Source organism: Heterocephalus glaber, unplaced genomic scaffold (genome assembly GCF_053883595.1).
Source record: "Heterocephalus glaber isolate CG9 unplaced genomic scaffold, H.glaber_assembly_v1.0 deba00001444, whole genome shotgun sequence".
NCBI lineage: Eukaryota > Metazoa > Chordata > Mammalia > Rodentia > Bathyergidae > Heterocephalus > Heterocephalus glaber.
In genome coordinates, this window is record NW_028258297.1 from 21,513,653 (window position 1) to 21,533,258 (window position 19,606).

At 37.1% G+C, this 19,606-nt stretch overlaps 1 protein-coding gene across 1 annotated transcript in view; it reads left to right on the forward strand.

Annotated features, from left to right (window-relative positions):
- The first annotated feature begins 3,368 nt into the window (after nucleotides 1–3,368).
- Nucleotides 3,369–19,606, forward strand: part of Slc15a5 (solute carrier family 15 member 5) — a 90,182-nt gene continuing 73,944 nt past the window's right edge. Inside the window, exons 1-2 of the mRNA XM_004845816.3 lie at nucleotides 3,369–3,729; nucleotides 9,030–9,252. Coding sequence (XP_004845873.1) covers nucleotides 3,369–3,729; nucleotides 9,030–9,252 — 584 coding nt within the window. The remainder of the gene's footprint in view (nucleotides 3,730–9,029; nucleotides 9,253–19,606) is intronic.

The following is a 19,606-nucleotide window of genomic DNA, read 5'->3' on the forward strand; positions in this document are numbered from 1 at the left end:
CATACTTATTTCAGCATTATTATAAAGGTGCTTTTTCTTTTAATTGTGAGTTCATGGTCAAAAGTTAGAGAAAGATTGGCTTATAACTGATATTAGATTTAAAAAATAACTAAACAACCATGGAAAGATATTCAGGTAAAATAGGCATAGTCATGTGTGGCTTAGCGACAGAGATTCATTCTGGGAAACACATCCATAGAGGTGTTCGTCATTGTTTGAACACCATAGAGTGTACTTATAAAGATTAAGAAGGCTATGGCATCTCTAGGTGATGTAATCCTGGGGGACCACTGTTGTACACACCCTCCGTTGGTGACTGAAATATTTTTATACAACACATGGCTGTACCTATCAATGCAACCATAAAAATTATGCTTGCAAAAAGATCATAATAGCGTGTTGAAATGCTTGCAACAGTATCTACAGAAAAGAAAATCTATTACAAAATAATTACACACTATTATATAATTTAAACATTTAAAATCTGTTAATAAAAATAATCATGAGACTACTTTCAGATGTTCATTTTAATGTTCTGGGGCATCAAAAGAAACTCAGAAACTTTCATTATTTGTTGTTTCTTCTATTTTTAGATACTTTTCAAATTGTGTCCAATGTACATATATTGCATGCATTGCTGATATAAGAATGAGAAATATCACTTCATTGCAGAGAGAAGGGGACAGGGAACAGAACTAGCCTGGGGTTGGGGGAAAGTTGCATAAAGTTAAAGTATGCATAAAGTTCTCACTCAAGGACTCAAGTTTGTTGATAAAGATAATGACATTTACTATTCCCTGACAAGTATTATCCTCAAATGGGGTTGGCGTTTGTTTCTTTGAGCTCTGAGTATGACATTGGGAATCGTAGGGAAGAGACAAAGAAGGTGTTTACCTATTGCTCCAAGTCTATTCCGCATAATTCAACCCTCCTAACCTCTGCCATTTGTGCTAGAATTTGGAGATGGTTCCATGACATTTCTCTAGGACTCATTGGTTAAAGTAGCTGGATAATGCGGTATGGGAACAATTAATAACAAAGGAATTTCCAAGTAAATCCTTGACATTTTATCAGTTATTTTCCAAACCAAGCCTCAAGAGTGCCCTTCTGTTACGAGCTTTCTTTCCTGTTTGTGTTGTGCAGTTGATATCATGGATTTATAGACACAAAGGAGCTTGCAGTAAGTAACAAAGGGGCAGGATTATAATTCAGTTATCCTGCTCCCAATTCAGTGAATGGCTTTCTTGCTAATTATTTTGTTCTTTCATAATACCATTGTCATATTTGTTTTCCCCCATATGAATAACTCAAACTTTATTTGTAAGTATATGACTCTTAAGGGTTACCACACAGCCCCTTCAAAACAGGCAAATACTGGGCTAGGGATGTAGCTCAGTGGCGCCGTGCAAGCCTGGCAAGTGCAAGGTCCTGAGTTTGAGTCCTGGTACCAAAAAAACCAAAAACCAAACAAACAAACAAAAAAACCCAACAGGCAAATGCTGTAGTTCTCACTGGCTCAACTACCTCAAGCCAGAGGCTCCTGTTACCTATTCTTAGAGCAAGAATACACAGAGCAGCCAAAGAATTCAAACCTCCTCCTCTTCCTCCTCAGACCATGGGAGAGGCATTCCTGCCCTGCTTGGGAAATGGCTCTGCAGGAGCATTTTGTCCAGACTCCCTGCTCAGCTGGCTAGAGGCCCCTTGCATCCGGGCCACACAAAAACTCAGGTACCACTTAGGGCTTTGAAAGCTTCACAGACCAACTGTGGCTGAACTGAGCAAACAGATCATGACTCCTGAAGGGTGAGAACCAGGTAGGCACCGATCCTCATGGGCAGTCCCTTCTGGGTGCTACCATCTTTACTACTAAGCTTCCAACAGGTTCATTCTGAGTCATTCCACATAAGATCAGAATTGCCGAGGAGAAAGTAAAAGGTCATTGTCAATGTCCTTGGTAAGATGAAAAATGACACTTTAACACAACCATGATCTCATGCAACTGCTGCCTGGGAGTCATTCCCCAAGGGTAGGTCAGCCTAATGTTGGAGTGTGTTCTGGACAGACCTAGTTTATAGCCACTTTTCAGAAGTAACTATAGTTAACATGTTTTTTCACTCACAAGTGTGTCCAGGTTTGGGTAGTAAGTTGGATGAACACTCTACATGAGGGAAAAATAGGATATCATTGACAAAGAGGGAATTAGTGACGTTGAGCAGGTACAAATAGTTACTGGTACAATAAGACTATTAGAAGGGGCCAAGAAAAAATATCTCGCTTCCAGTTTTTCAGAACAAAAGATAAGAATCAGGGCCTAGAGCCTTTATCAGTCTTTGGTTTGGGCACCAACATGATAATAACATTTCTATGTTCAGGTGTTCAGTTATTATGACTGTGACCCAATAGTTCGATTCCCTTGTCTTCCTATGTCCTAGCAACTAAACCTCTAAATATTACTCCTTCACTGCTACTTTTTTCAGCTTAATTGCTATCCTCCTGCTTTCCAAAATAGAACGCTAACATCCAGTCAGCCAGTTGGAGGGTCAGGGTGATTCTAGACCCAATATTCCACAAAACATGTGTAGGCTGCTTGCTGTAACTCTGCTTGCTGATTAATAATAAGCAAGTCAAATGGAGCATTTTGATTCTCATTTCCTCTGAGAGGCTGGTCTACAAGCATGAGGTCAACTTAAAGGAAGTGAGATTTTGTTTAATATTTTCTCCTTTCATTAGTGTGCTTGAATTACTTTCTTGTAAACCCTGCTTGTTACCTAAATGTAGTAGCACTTTTCTTACCTAATTAACTTTCTTATCAGAATTCCAAGCAAAAATAACAAGAAATGTAATAATGATAAGGCGTCCTGCCCCCTCAAAATAGATCTCCTTTCATGCTTTATCTCTTGGTACTGTTCTGGCTTGTTTAATTAAAATATCAGAAATTATTAGGCTCAAATTATTTCTTGATCTAGTGCTCAAATTCTCCTGAAGGAAAAAAAAAACGAAACTGCTTCTTCTACCTCAGTATTTAAACCTTTATCAATGTGAGGCAGATGAGTTTCTACATGTACGCAACTGGATTCATGTAATTCAATATAATTTCCGAGGAAGAGCCTAATTTAGTCTTTAAGTAATTAAACAAACAAATCAGATTTGGCTACACTACTTTTCAAACATGCATGTCTCTCCTGTGCTTCTGCATCACCAAAATGAACAACATTAATGTGCAAAAAAAAAAAAAAATCCTCAGGAATTTTAGCATGGAGATGTGAAATTCAAACCAACAATCTTACTTATCTTCTCATTAGAGGGGTAGGGGTAAAACATCATCAAGCCCAAACTACTAATGTAAGTTGTATTCAAGGAAGGTGGTCATGTCTGTTACAGACTTTACAATGACTGATGAGAACATAGCCGTGAAGCTCAGTATTAAGAAGGAGAAAACAACAAAACATCACGGTTGCTTTTTGTCATCATATTCCATGACAAGAATTCAAGTTGGGATCTGTTTGCTGCTGGTGGAACTGTGCGAGAGATTCATTTTCTTTGAAGTTGTTTGCAACATGCTTCCCTACTGCACCGTGAAGCTCGGCTATCGTAATTACCAAGCAGCCATTCTGAATCTGTGCTTTATTGGAACTTCAGTGCTCACCCCTGTGTTTGTGGGGCGGCTTGCCGATGTCTACCTAGGAAGAAACAAGATGGTGTGTGTTTGCTTATTTCTACATTTCCTAGGTGAGTTCCTCCCTGACTGGATTGTTTTGTAACTTAATCAAATAGATTTGTTAGAATTTTTAGTTTATGTTATTCCCTGGGTATATATGTTATATCCTGTTCTTAGCATAAAATGCAATAAATAAAATAAGAATATTATTTCAATTTATTTCATTCCATATATTATTTAGGATGCTATATGTGCATGTGTATGCGTTAGAGGATGCTTCGATACCTATAGCAGTGCATGTACTATATTTTACAGTAATTGCTTCTTTACACCAATCTTGTGTACTCCTTAGAATGCTTTTGTTTTTCCCCAAACCAAACTTGTGACAAATTCCATGTGAAACATGAAATTCATTTGCTTCACAGTTAAGATCAAATGTGCTAAAAGGGTTTTTAAAGTTCATGCAGAATAATTATGGAATACTTTTATCAAAATGTGGTCTTTTAATTAATTATATAGCAATTAACATGCCATATGAAGACATGACATGTATTTTTAAACTATGATTGCATGTTTTTAAAAATTAGTGAATTTTGGGGCCAGGGATTTAGCTCAGTGGTTTCTCTGCCTGCTGCGTATGCACAAGGACCTGAGTTTGATCCCCGGTACCAAAAAGAAAAAAAAAAGAAATACAAATTAGTGAATTCTGACACTACACTTCTTCTTTACATAGAGAAAAATAAATATATTTGAAAAGTTTTGGCAGTAAAAAGACTGAGAAATGTTGGGGGAAATCAAGATAGTTTGATAAGGGATAGAGAGGAAGTTGAATTAGTAGTCTAGAATTTTAAGCTGAAACATTCAAGTTATTCTTCATAGATAAGAAGTCACTGAAGACGTATGATGAATTAACATCCACGAAATGGTTTTTTTCTACAAACAGAATGAAAAACCACTGTGAGAGGCTAAATAGAACCAGCAAAACCTCAGAATGGTGGTCTAAGGAGTAGAGAAGTACAAATGCAGGAGAGAACATGCAGAAACGAATTTGGCCACTAAATAAACGCATAAATGCAATGGAGGAGCCAAAGCTGCCTCCAAGGTTCTGAGCACAAGATCTTGGGACCGTAGTGTGCTGTTCGCCAATGGTGAGAAGTAAGCATGTTGCCGGGGAGCAAATGAGGAATAGATGGGTAGATATCTGGTGATCTACATATCACAAGATTGCAGGCAGTGGTAAATTACCGTGTAGGAAAAGGGTAAGCCTGTGATTCACACATCTGAATCGTCATTGCTTACATTTGTGAAATACAAACTAAATTGCTGAGCTGGGCATGGTGGTGCAGGCCTGAAATCCCGGCACTCAGGAGTCTGAAGCAGGATTGTCAAGTGTCCAAGGACAGTCTGGGAGATACAGTGAGGTCAAGGCCAGCCTAAATTACACAGGGGACTGTCTCGAGAAAAAAAATACTGAGTTGCTGCAAAGGCAAATATTCATTCAACATTCAGCAAGTATTTCTTTTTTTATTGGTATATGTTTACAGTGCATAATACTTACAATCCTTGTCTGGAACTAGTACATGCACATAACACATCTTAATTCCTTTTTCCCTCCCTTTTCCCTCCCCTCCCACTACCTCTCTCCACTTCTTGATCCACTTCCCATTTGAGAAAGATCTATCTCCCTGTTTCTTATTATCTAGCCTTTATTGTGCACTTTATTTATTGATTTCTCTGTACCAGGTATTTTTCCAGGGTCTGGAAATGCAACCCATGAAACAATAGCCTGTTCCTGTTGAATTTGACTTTCAGGTGACAGGAGAGAGAATAAATGTGCGAATAGATGTTATGTCGGGGGTTAATAAGCATTATGATGAAAAGCAGAGCTGGGGAAGGGGACAGAATGGAATGGACAGGGACAGAATTGCTGTTTTCTATCAGGAAATGCTTTCTGATAAGGAGACATTTAAGCAAAGACACTAATAACTTATTCTCCTTGGCTTGGTAACAGGACACACCAGTAGTATTAGCTAACTTCTGCTTAATATCATAATTCCTATCAGTCTACATTCCAGAGTAAATCACCTTACCAGGGCAGAAATCTTTTTTTTTTTTCCTTAAATTCTTTTATTGGTACTTTTTAGGTATACAACACCATTACATTTCTCATTGGGAACTTGTACCTGTACATGATGTATCTTGGTTCTTATTTTTTCCCCATTCCTAGCCCTCCCTTCACCCCCTCCACCCTTCCCTATTTACAAAGACTTTATTTCCATTTCTCAGCATTTTTCCTTTCCCTTCTTTCCTTTCCCCTGCCCCTCCCACTACCCCTACCCCTTTGGGCCTTTTCTTCCTATTTTCCATTATCGATTATTCATTCTAATCATGGGTACATTTTAGGTATACAATATAATGACATTCATCATTGGAAATTTGCACCTTTACATAGTCTCTCTTGGTTCTTATTTTTCACCCTTGCCCAGCCCTCCCTTCAACCCCTCCAGTCCTCCCTATTTACAAAGATTTTGTTCCTATTTTTCCATTTTCTCATATTAATCCCATTCCCTTCTTTCCTTTCCCCTGGCCCTCCCACTTACCAAAGCAGAAATCTTAACTTTGGAGCTTAGCAAAGGAAAAACCAAAGTCAACTTTATATCCATTCATTTCACTAACACAAGTTACTTTTTCATATCCCACTCACAACTGCCACCAAATTCTAACTTGCCACTCAACTTCAGAGGTTCTGTCAGAAAGGAATTAGTATAAACTTAGCTCAAAAATGCAACTTTCTTCTTCTGGACCATGGGCTACTTTCCAGGCTGTAAGGTCACCCGCAGTCTGCTTATTATTCCACCAACAACATTGACTTTCTGTGAAAATAAATCTATACATTGGCTCTATTACCTAAACCCTAAAACTCAAGTTTATTCATTTATTCTGCAAGAACCTTTAAATCCACACCATGCTTCCCTCTCCAGACCCCTCTCAGTATGCAGCTCCACCATGTTGAACTTTGCCTCGACTACTTCCCTGCTTGTGTCATCTTACACATGTTCCCTCTGCCTGAAATTGTTACCTTCTCCTGTCTTTTCAACCCATATCCAAGATTATAAAAGTCGAGCTGTCCTTTCGAGACCACACAGTGTTCGCTGGCAGCTCCTCTGTGTATAACCACACCGCGATCATACCTGTATGATTGCATTTACCATTTTAATGCAATTGTCCACCCTGACAAATTTCCATGATGGATTCTTTGCCCCTGGAGAAGACCCAGGGGTCCCACCGCATACTGGGGAATATGACACAGCCTAATGCCTTATAGACAGTTGCCTTATATACAGGCATGCTAACTATGTAGGACACAGAACAAACCAAAGAAGCAACATTTTATCATATATGTCGTAGATTTGTGTTTTTATTATTACACCAATTTCACCACAGACGTGATGTTTTGATCTAACAAAATCAATATGTTACAACATTTTCTCAAAAGGTGAAAATGAAGTGCCTTTCTAACTTTTGCAAAGACACCACATAAACTAAAAGTGTTATGCCCTTAAATGGCTGCTGCAGGAAGTGGTTTCTCTGACCTAGCCAGGCTTCGCGTCACACTTCAGACTGAGTAGTAAAGAGCGAATGGTTAACTCCACATCTGGCTGGTCAGCCCTTGAGGTAAATCACCTGCTGCATAACAGTGGAGCAGATATATCTTTCACATTCTAAAAGCTACTGCAGGGAAGAGGAAATATTAGACCTCATTTTAATCTGGAAGGAACATATAGTCTATTTGACAAAACTAACCACACAAAATAACTATATAAAAAATTCATACCAAAGAATATTAATGTCAAGATAATAAAACAAAAGACAAAACTAACATGGAGAAGCCATATTTTACTAGTCAAATTGACAAAACAAAAAAATCGGTGATAACTAATATTATGAAAGCCATCTCCTAATAGTAGGAGATTAAATTGCTCCATTTCTAGGATTATTTATCAGTGGTATTAAAAACACATAAAACTATGAATGCCTTTAACTAAGAGCTTGGGCCCAGGAAATAAAGATGTGCAAAAAATGTATGTGTCAGAATATTTTTACAAAATCCATTCACAGTAACTGAAGAGGGATTTTAAAACAAATAATAATCTCACATCATCATTAGAAATCATGTTGGAAAAGAATATAATAGAAGTACTAAAAATTGTTCATATTAGTTGGTTATGTTGGAAGAGCTAATAGTGTAATCTCAATCTGCTATTTAAATAAAATCTGTTTGTAACAGTATAATTAATGGTAAAATTTATCTCTAGGTCATGAGATTATGGACTTTCATTATTTTGTGTGCTTTTCTATTAACTTTAAAATTTCCTGAATTAAGAATTATTACCTCTGTAATATTTGAGGAAAATGCTATTTCAAAAATGTTTGATGATTTGACCACAGGAGCATAAGAAAGCCAAGAAGAGGGAGAAAACATCTGAGCTGCTCTGTCACATTGGGCCAATCACTTAGCCTCACCAAATGTGTATTTTTTTTGAAAAATTAGAATACTAAAATCTACCCTCTGGCATCATACAGTTTTTCCAAGATGAAACAATGCGGTATGTGATGATGTTTTGCAAACCCTAAGTACATGAGGTTGCGCTGTTAATTGTTACCGGACAAGGAAAGTCACCAGGTGTGGGCTCTGTAAGGCAGATGTGAGAAGGATGCTCAACCATCCCTTGCCACTTTCGTCCTTTCTTCCAAATGTTGCTGTGCAACCTAAGCCATGCTCCTGTCTCCCCAGCCTTCTCACCTCCGTGTGCACACAGAAGGCTCCATCCTGTTGTGTGCGAAATGAGACTAAGAAAGGAAGTGAAGGGAGAAACAAAAGTAGAAATGGACAAAACAAGTTGTGTTTTCCTTCATCATAATGTTCTTCTTAAAAACTTTAACAAGCCTCCGAGATATTTGAGATAGTGATTTTATCACTCTACTAAGAATAAATAGCAATGCTAACAGTGATTTTTCTCTTCCACGATGGGGTGGAGATATCTTTGATTTTTACATGATGTGTTTCTTCATTGTCTCAATTTTGTGAAAATAGAAATAATTTGCTTGCACTTTCTGAGAAAAAAGATAGTTCAAGCTTTAGAGCAAGAGAAGGGGAACACAAGAACTCTGGATTTGTTAAGACATATAATGAAAGACATTTTCACACTTAGCAAAATCAAGCTATTCCCATAATTGCAATGACTAGCCTAGGTACTTTAATAAGACAAAAACACAATAATGCTACTGTCAAAGGAAAAGCCTTTACCATGTGAGTTGGTGATTCCATGGGTCTATGCTACATATATTCTCCTTTTCTTTGTACCTACAGGCAGTACTTTGTTGTCCGTGGTTGCTTTTCCCACTGAAGATTTCTACCTAGGCACTTACCACGTGGTAAACAACATACCCACAAAAGAGCAGAACAGCCTGTTTTACATGGCACTGCTGACCATCTCCCTGGGCACAGGAGGAATCAGAGCCATTGTTTGTCCACTGGGTGCTTATGGCCTTCAGGAAAGTGGATCAAAGAAACAAATGTCTTTTTTTAACTGGTAGGTAGCACTGATTAAGACAGAAAACAGATTTATGACATTCCTCTCCCTTTTGGGTTTTCTCATTGTTTGCTCCCTGGTTCATTTTGATAGCAGTTGTGGTCTTTGTTGTTGATTGGGATGGGTAAGCAATGATGTGATGCTGATTTGGTCAGTGGTCATGGGAACTGAGGAGTCAGACATGGACTGATGCAGCTTATCGGCATCTTCCTGAGACTCATTGATAAATTTATCCAAGAAGTAAAAAAATATATAATGATTTGTTATGTTGATTAGAAAATGTCTTTGAAGCCAAACAGGCCTGAGTAGAAGTCTCAACTTTACTTAATACAAGCTGAATGGTCTTAACCAAGTCATTTATTCTTCACCTACATTTACTCATTTCTGAAGGGTTTAACAGAGATAATAATATGTACACGGTTGGCAGAGAACTTGGCACATAGGCGATGTTCCAAAAAAATGGTAGCTGTTACTGTTATCTCTGCGTCTTAATAAAGTAGCCCAGCAGGGTTTATAAAATCACAGGCCAAAGCAAAGAGGTGATGACAAACTTGGAAGAGTATTTACAGTTTGTTGAACATCATCCAGTACCTCTGTTTCTCACCCACTTTACCTCAAACACCTATCATTTTTTCATGAACACCAAACTGTCTTTCTGATTCTTTATCTCTTCCAATGATTTCTTAAAGTTTGTCAGTTTATGTATTTTCTATTACTAAGTAGAAATTCAAGAAAAAGAATGAAATGTAATGCTTAAGGAAGAGAAGTTCAGAATTTACTACAGAATTTCTCTTTGGTTTTTGTTATTCACCAGTGGGTGTCAAATAGATGTGAGATATTGCTATGGTTTGGATCTGAAATACCCTCCAAAAGTCTATGTGTCCAAGGCTTGGCCTGGAGCCGTGGTCCTGTTGTGAGGAGGTGTGGCCTAGTGGGAGGAAGTTAGGTCATTGGGGGCTTGGCCTTGAAGGGGATATTGGGACCCTAACCCTTTGCTTTTCCGCTACCATGAGGTAAGCAGCTTTGCTGTACCACTTGCTCCCCACCATGATATGATGTTTTGCCACAGGCCCAAAAATGGTGAGCCAGTTGCCCATGAACAGAAGCCTCTTCAAGCATGAAGTAAAATAAAACTTTCATCCTCTTAAACTGACTGACACAGATGCATTAAGCCTTTTATTCCCTCTATTTTGTGAAATGGATTGCCAACAATTTTTTCTAAAATAGTCTGTCTTTTCATTAGTGTTAGCAATGGATAAAAGCAGTGCATAGATAGCACCAAACAAAATATTTAAAGAAAATTCATTTTGACAGTATTAAATGAAGAAAGATTTTGAGTAGCTGCTATCTTGGTATATGTAGCTATCCAAGTTTCTCTCTCTCCCTCTCTCTCTCTCTCTCTCTCTCTCTCTCATTATATTAAAATTATAAATCACTCAGACCTATTTTGGATTAAGTCCTAATGTCAGAGAACAATGCAGTTTACCAAGAGTGAAAGGGACCCTTACTTCCTTACAGCAAATTCTGCCTCCTTGACCTGCCCAAAGGAGAAAGAAAAATTCTTCTTTTTTATTCTATTCAGGGGTTTTAATCCTTAATTAGCAACATCATTTTGATTAAATAAGACTCTGGAGGATTAAGACTGGAGAGCAATCAGTTGTTCTGAAAGATAGCTCTGGAGAATTTATTGTACTATGGTCTTAGTTATTCAGAGTTGTGTTTAATCAAAGTGACATTTCTCAGTGTTGATTACAAAAGAGACATTGTATGAATGAAATATTTCCTTTGGGAAACAGGGGGACTCTCAGTGGGTTTGTGCTTCAGGGCTTTGGGAAGGAGGGTGGAGAATGGGGTGCAAATGAATGTCTGCGGCTTTGAGGAGTCAGGCCAAATTGAAGATGAACACAGTTAGATTTCCTTTGGTTTATTATTTTTTAATTTCATTTTTTGAAATCTCTGATAAAAGCAACAATGCAGTGTTTTAAAAACCTAAAGTTAAAGCATCTAGAAATGTATATGAGGAACCAGAGCGTTATTCTTTAACAAGGTAAAATACTGTTCAGACAGTGAGCTCCTTGAAGACTGAATCTACTTGTAGTTGTTTTAGCTTTTTTCCCCCTTTATTTTAAATATTAAAAGGACAATTATTATGAATATGGACTTATTGCAGTTTATAAAAATGTATGGTGAGTCTGTGCCAGAACACGGTACTGGAGGTGGGGGCAGAATGGACAGAGATCCCACTGGGCAGCCTGAGAGGAACAGCCAGGGCCAATTAGGAGTTTCATGGCCTCCAGCAAGTTCTGTCACTTCTCAGAGCCCCAGGTTCCTCAAGCACAAAACGAGAACACTGCAGAGGGCTGTTTGTTGCCCATAAATAAAGTACCATAATGCATCATAGGTGTTCAAATTATGATAGCTATTACTATTGTTAAATGATGAACAGGTCATCTGCTAAAATCATTATCTTAATGTTGGGACATTTAATGGTAAGCCATCTTTAAAATGGGCAGTCCATTAACTCACAATCTATTTCTCCACATCGAAAATGTCCCAGAAATTACAAGCCTGAAAAACATGATTTTTCAGTTATGCCTTTATAGACAACATACCACATGAATCTATAACCACTGCAGGCTGTGTTCAGTCCTATTTTCAGCACAGATGTCAGATGTTCATAGCTGAAAGACCCTTAATGAGATGTGTCGTTGCATCTATACCTCCCAAAGTTTCCCAATGATCATGTTGAGCAGTACAGACTGGAAGTCTCAGGCATTCAAAACACTACTTCCGACTCAGGCTGCCAACTGTAGGTGAGAAAACCATTCCTAGCCAATATTACCATCTGGTATTGGATCTTCTTCTTCTATGTTCTTCATGTAAAGAATGAAGCTAAACTCCCCAAAATCAAGAAGTGTAATGATCTTCAACATCCTTGTGCCATTATAGAGATCAGAACATGGCTCTTTCAACATTTTCCAAAATCTTAGGTGTACAATTGTACACCTAAGTACACACTGAAGATAATCTAGGTAAATATACCTGTGCAGATACTTTTCTGGAAGCAAAAAGATACATATGTAAGTACATAATTAAGTCTGTTTATGGCCATCATTTAAAATTCTACCATAATTAACCTCAAATCTTGTTTTGCATATCTCTACTTACTTCACCTGATAATTTGCATCCTATCTGCATATCACAATCTATTGCTACAGGGATACCAGAATGAATTATACATGATTAAAGGCCCAAATAAAATGTTGGTAAAGTTTTGAAAAACTCTAAAGCAGAACTAATTCTGTCCCAGAAACTTGGAATATCTATCTGGTATTCAAATTGACCCTATATGATATCTATCCCATACTGAAATGTTCTGATTTAATATTTACTTAAATGTAATATCCTTTATTTTAGGGAAATATTGGTTAAAAATGTTTACCCTACAGCATTTTTCCAGAAGCTGTTTTAATGTTCACCAGAGGATTATTTGAGAGCAATGATTCTCAATCCTAGATACACACAGAAGCTACCTGAGAATTCTTTTAAAATGTATACTTCTTCCTTGGTGGATGTCTTAGTTACTTGTCTCATTAATGGGACAAAATATCTGATACCCAAAGTTAAAGGAGAAAAGGTTTATTTTTGGCTTACAGTTGTAGAGGTTTCAGTCCATAATTGGCTGTCTCCAAGGCAGAGTGGATGCCAGAGGGGCATTGAAGAGGAGAAACAGTTCAAGGCAGGCAGAAGCCAGCAAAAGCAAGTACGAGACAAGCAACAAGCCTCTTTCTGTTCCTTACATCTTATCAGGCTACCCGCCCTCAGGGGAGGTAGCACTCACACCCTTAATCCTAGCTCCCCCAATCCTAGCACTGCACTATGAGTCAATCCCAGTGTCACACACTCTAGATCCAGTCACCTCTGAAAAGCCCCACCTATGACTGCATAAGGCTTTGAGGGGACATCTAGACAAAGCCATAACAATGGACCCTGCCACCGGAAGTCTTGATTAAGTTAGTTTGAGGTGGGACTCAGGGAATGGGGATTTTATTTTAAGCTTTAAGCTAAATAAATATTCAAGGTTAAGAACCAATGCTTTAATGTGATATTACTTGGTTTTAATAATTGCCTGAATGCCTTGTTAAAATCTTCCCAAATTCCACACCAAACCTCCTGGACCAGAATTTCCTAGGACAGTTGAGGAATGTATATTTGTAATAAGTATTGAATGTATATATTTAATAAATCTGTTCTGTCAGCTATAATAAATCATGATAGACTGGGTGGCTTATAAACAATAGAAATTTATTTTTCAGAGATCTAGAGACCAGGATGAAGTCTTCGAGGTGTTCCTGTAGCCAGGTTCTGGTGACAGCCGTCTGCTGGTTGCAGATCACCAATTTCTCGCTGTGTCTTCACATGATGGAAGGGCACAGGAGCTTTCTTGGACCTCTTTCACAAGGGAACTATTTCTATTCCAAAAGGTCTGTCTCCAAGACCAAAGTTCCCACCTCTTAACACCAGTGTGACAAAGGGTAAGAGCTCAAGACATAAATTTTTGGAAGACAAAACATCCAGACCAGAACAAGTACTCCAAGCAATTGAGATGATCAAGCAAATTTTGAAAACAACGTAATAGCCATAAGGAAAGGGGACTGTAAACTCATTCTAGCAAAATGGAACTAAATACAGATTGAGCACATCTACTATGTGTCAGGCTGCTTTGGAATTTTTGGAGGTGCATAGCAATTTTTGTCACATTTAGGAATCTGATTGAGAAATCCTGCATAACCCTTAAGAAGAGAAACAAAGTATATATCTATTCATATTCTGATAGTAAAAAAATCACAATTTATAAGGTTCATTTCAGCTAAGAAGATGAAAGTGATTTATAGAACAATCTTTTTAATACTCAAAATATCATTTGAATACTAATAAGTAGCCTATAAATGGCTTTGAAAAAAGTTACTCGATCTTCTAAAATTCTGTTTGCACTGGCACCAGGCACACTTCATAAATGCTACTCTTTCACCCTCAGAACAACAGGCACTTCCTTTTTTAACTAAGCTTGAAAGAAATGCACTCAGAATTTCTCTATAAACATACATAACTGTGGAAACTAAAGAATACTGAGGAAAAAAAGAAAGGGGGAAAGTTCTTTTATTTCTTGTTACTCTTATAGCCGCCTGTTTTTTCTTAAGCCCTATTTGATCTCTTTTAATCTTGATAGGTATATGTCAGAACTTATTTTATCAGTAAATTAGGCACTCAGTAGACATGTACAGGTTCAAAGCTCTTAAAGGCAAGAAATTAGAAAATTATATGTGCAAATAACCATTAAAATTGAGATTTTGGGTGGAAATAACGATCAGAGTGGTGCAGAACTGTAATCACAGCACTCTGGAAGGCTGAGGTAGTAGAATCTCAAGTTTGAGGCAAGCCTAGACTATTTAGCAAGACTCTGTCTCAAAATGAAAAATAAAAACAAGACCAGGGATGTAGTTCAGTGCTAAGGCCATGGCTTAAACCCCCACTACTGTCACAAAATTGGAGTGTTGGCAAAAGATGAGGAAGCAAGAAGAGAAGGAAATGAAAATGGGTCAACGAGCAAGAAAAAGAAGTCCTCAACATTTCTCAATTAAAAATAAAACTTCTACTTTAATCTTGCTATCCACTCATCAAGATTAATGATCTTTTATTAACCTGACTTTTCTCCCACAGCTCTGCTAAGGAAAATTTACAGATAAAAAGGAGGAACTATAAAATTTCTATTTGCTTCTTGTTTCTGCAAATACACAGCTGTCAGAATCATTGAAGTATGTCAGTGAGCCCATGGTTATGCTGGAAGAAGCAATGACCATGCACCCTGAAATCAGCACACATGTTTCTCTCACTCCTCTGAAAAGTTCAGTTTTATCCCATTGAGGAATTAACTTAATATTGTTCAACACAGAATAAAATACTCGCTCTGGAGTCTAAACTGTCCACTAAAGCTGCAAAAACCAGAAAATTTGCCTCCCAACCTTCACACATTTTCAAGTTAGGAAAGATCATTTTAAGTCATTTCTCTTAAAATTACTTAAGATAAATCTGAAGCATGTCAAGATTGGTCAGTCTAAGAAATGACAAAATACTGAAGACACCTTAAAATTATTGCCAAAGTGAATGCTTAAAATAAATAATCTTGAAAGGATTGTTGACCTTTGCAGCAACTTTTTTTCTTATTTGTATTCAACACCATAGAATCTTAAGGAAAAAAAAATTACCAATTACGTATTCCCAGTTATTTGCAGTTCCCAGTCTGTATTTAAAAGTAGACGAAAGAAACATATTTTCACTCCTGCTTTCAATTTTCCTTAATCACTGGTATTTGTTTGCTTTAGTGCTTTGCTCTCTGACTTTTTGTGTGAGAGGTGCTTTATATATTCAATTTGCTAGTGAGCTATGAGATGAAAGGAGTCGTAATGGTGAATTTGAAAACTGTGGTTGCTTCTTTTTATTTATTTTTGTCTATGGATCAACAAAGACATATACAAAACAGACCTACACTAGGTAATTTTTTTCAGAAAATTACACAATCAAATAGGTTGGTAGCATTTGTTAAAATACATTTCACAAAAAAGAAATACATTTCGCATTTTATGTGAAATCTCTTCCTATTCAGAGATACTCAGTGCTACAATTCTTCAGTTTCTAACCACCTTTCCCAAGATTTAAGTCTCAGAATAATTGTAATTTTCCTTGACCCTCTTCAGAGAAATCCAGTTCCTATCACCACATGGTATACACAAGAGCCATCTAGCATCTTCTTGAATTTTCTCAACGGTGTTCAGCACTAAAAAGGGGGTGGTAGGGCTGGGGATTTAGCTCAGTGGTTCTGCCACCTGCCTCTCAAGTGCAAGGACCTGAGTTTGATCCCAGGTACCAAAACAAACAAACAAACAAAAAAGGGGGGTGGCATAGGTCCCTCAAGATTGAAATTACTATGACATTGCTTTTACCTCCAGCTTCTCAGTTGCTACAGCTACAATTCAAGTGTACAGCATGAAAGAATAACCTGAGGCTGAGCCTAGGGACTTGATCCAATCATCCTAGAAAATTCTAACTTTGTACTTCACCTATGTTGTGATAAATAAATTTCTGTTAGTGGACTACAGTAAATCAGTTTGCCCTGTATGGCCATATTTGACATCTTATTACTGACAAGTATCAATTATTGAGTGTTTACATGTTTGACTGAATGATTATTTTATAGCAGATGCCACATTATTAATAAATTAGCTAATTACCATCCTTTATTGTTGACCTAGCATGGTGCTTGCTGCCATGGAGATAAAGAAGTAGAGATAAAGAATAAGGTTTTGTCATCAGCAAGGTTGTCATCAACAACCTACAAGTCAGAGGCAAACTAACCAATGTGAAATAGTGGGAGAATGAACATTTGCTTTAGAAGTTCAGAGGGGAAAACTAGTCTGAAAGAGCACTGAATGATAGTACAGACTTGCTATGAAACTTTGAAAGTGAGATGGAGGAAGCCAGGGAACATGAAAAGTTATAGAGACAAAAATGAGTGAACATGTTTCTGGGGCAGTGAAGAAACCAGCCTAATTTGACAAGCCTCCTTTCCAAACATGTATCACATCTCTATCCACTTTTATCCCTTTCCCTTGCTTCCACTCTGGTCACTTTCAGCTGTCATCTAGACTATTACATTAGGTATGATCAGTCCCCTTACCATGGCTACAATTCGTAGAGCTGACACAATAATCATTTTTTTCTTTTTCTCCTTAAAGATCAGATTTCATCAGGCTCCTGTTCAGTTCCTTTCAAATGGCTTCTGAATGCAAAGAAGAAAATGCAAACTCCTACCAGGAACACAAGGTCCTAAATAATCTGGACCAGAATACCTACTCTATCTTCTCTTCTACTATTTTTCACCCTTGCTTACTAGGGTCCAATGTCACTGCTCTTCCTGTTTCTGAAATCAAGACTAAAGGAAAACATACAGTGACAACATTTGCTTAGCACTCTACAGCTACAGTCTGTGTTCTGCTCTCTATTTTTATTTTTGCAAACCTTATTGAGAAGGTGTATCCTGAATATTCTGAATTCAGAGAGTGTAGGGTCATAGTTTATATGGTTACACAGTTGTGACTCCAACTCATGATTTCTGACTATTATTTCAGAGGAAGGAATATATATATATGTGTGTGTGTGTGTGTGTGTGTGTGTGTGTAATTAATGGTGTATAAAACATGAGGAAGATGAACAAAAGATAATTTCAAATGTTCAAATATAGATTAATAAGGAAATAATAATATCATAAATTTGATAACAGCAAAGACTAGGAAAGATATACAAAACAGACAACCAGCCCAGTTAGCCCTGTGTTAGGCAACTTTCAAATTGCTGGTACAAAATAACCAAAACATTCAATTTAAAAATGAGAGGTTTAATTTTGCTCAAGGTTTCAGAGGTTTCAGTCCAGAGCCAGCTGACTCCAAGGAGGACCATCATGGCTGACGGGCACTGTGTAGCAAAGCTGCTCACTTTACAGTGGCTGGAAAACAGTGCCAGAGAAGAAGGGGCCAAGGACCAGATATAGACCCCAAAAGTCACGCCTCCATGACTCACCCAGACACACCCAAAAGTGTGCAACTAATCCCCTAGGTGGACCCCAAGCCAATCAAGTTGATAGTTAAGCTCCTTACACCTGCACAGGTGGCTTCTGCTCGTGGTTCTGCAGCAGTTGTGTGAATTGTAGTCACTTCAGTTCCCCAAGTCTCAGATTGCTTCCCTTAAAAATAAGAAGAAAATTTTTGTGAGCTTGCATCTGGCAAAAATTTCTCAGATACAGGGCTAAAAGCATGACCGTGAAAGAAAAAAAAATGGATAATTCGAATTCACCAAAATTAGGAATCTCTTCTCAAAAGATGCTGCTAAGAGAATTAAAAAGAAAAGGTCCTAAATGGAAGGAAATATTTGCAATTCACATAATTGACAAAGGACTTGTATCAAGAATATATATATAAAGAACACTTAAAACTCAATAATAAAGAATTTTTTAATGGGCAAAAGGTTTAAACAGAAACTTCACCAAAGAAAATACACAGACGGCAAATAAACATAAGAAAAGATGCTGAACGTCATTGGTCATTAGGAAACTGCAAAATACAACCACAATCCAATACTAATACATAGCTATCATATAAAGTATTGACCAAGATGTAAGGAGATTAGAACTCTAATATATATATGGTAACAATGTAAAATTTCATTGCAACTTGAAAACTACTCTGAAGTTTCTTAAAATTTTAAATACATACCCATTATATTACCCAGCCATTTCAGTTCTTGAGTTTTACACAAGAAAAATGAATCCATATATATAATGTATATATCTATACAAAGTCTGATACATGAATGTTTATATTGGCATTATTTATATTGGCCATGAGCTGAAGAAAAATGTCTAACAGTAGATAAATGGATAAATAGATAGTAGTATATTTACAATGGAATACTACTTGGCAATAAGAGGGAACGTTGCTGATAATGCCAACAGAGATGAATATCAAAACAATTATGCTAAGTGAAAAAAGCCAGATAAAATATATGGATGAGGATAATTCATTTCAATAAAATCTTTGAATTGCAGTCTAATTTAGAATGACAAGAAAGCAGATGGAGATTGGGAAAATCTTCCCTGGAGATGGGGAAGAGACGGTAAGAAAAGGCAAAAGTGATTACAAAAGAAATATTTAGAAGCAATTGTTATGTGCTTTATCTTGAATGTGGTAATATTCATAGGTGCGTACATATTCAAAACTCATAAAATTGGACACTTTAAATAATGCAGTTTGTTGTATCTTATTACGTCTCAACAAAATGTAAAAACAAAAAAGAAAGTAACAAAATTCAAGACAATATAGTATTGGAACAGAATGGAGTTTGAAAATAGACCTAGATTTATATGGTCCATTGGTTTTCTTTCTTTTTTTTTTTTCTCAAGTTCTTTTATTGGTACATTTTAGGTATACAACATGTTCACATTTATCATTGGGTGCTTCTATGTGTACATGATGTATCTTGATTCTTATTTTTTCCCCATTCCCTGTGCGCCCTTCACCCCCTCCACCCTTCCCTATTTACATAGATATCACTTGCATTTTTTTAATTTTCTCATTATTTTTCCTTTCCCTTCTTTCTTTTCCCCTTCCCCTCCCTTCACCCCTACGACTTTGGACCTTTTTTCCTATTTCAAATTATCAATTATTCATTTTAATCATTTTTAACCCTTATTTACACTATCAGTTTCTCACACTAGAGAAACTATTTGGTATTTACACATGTG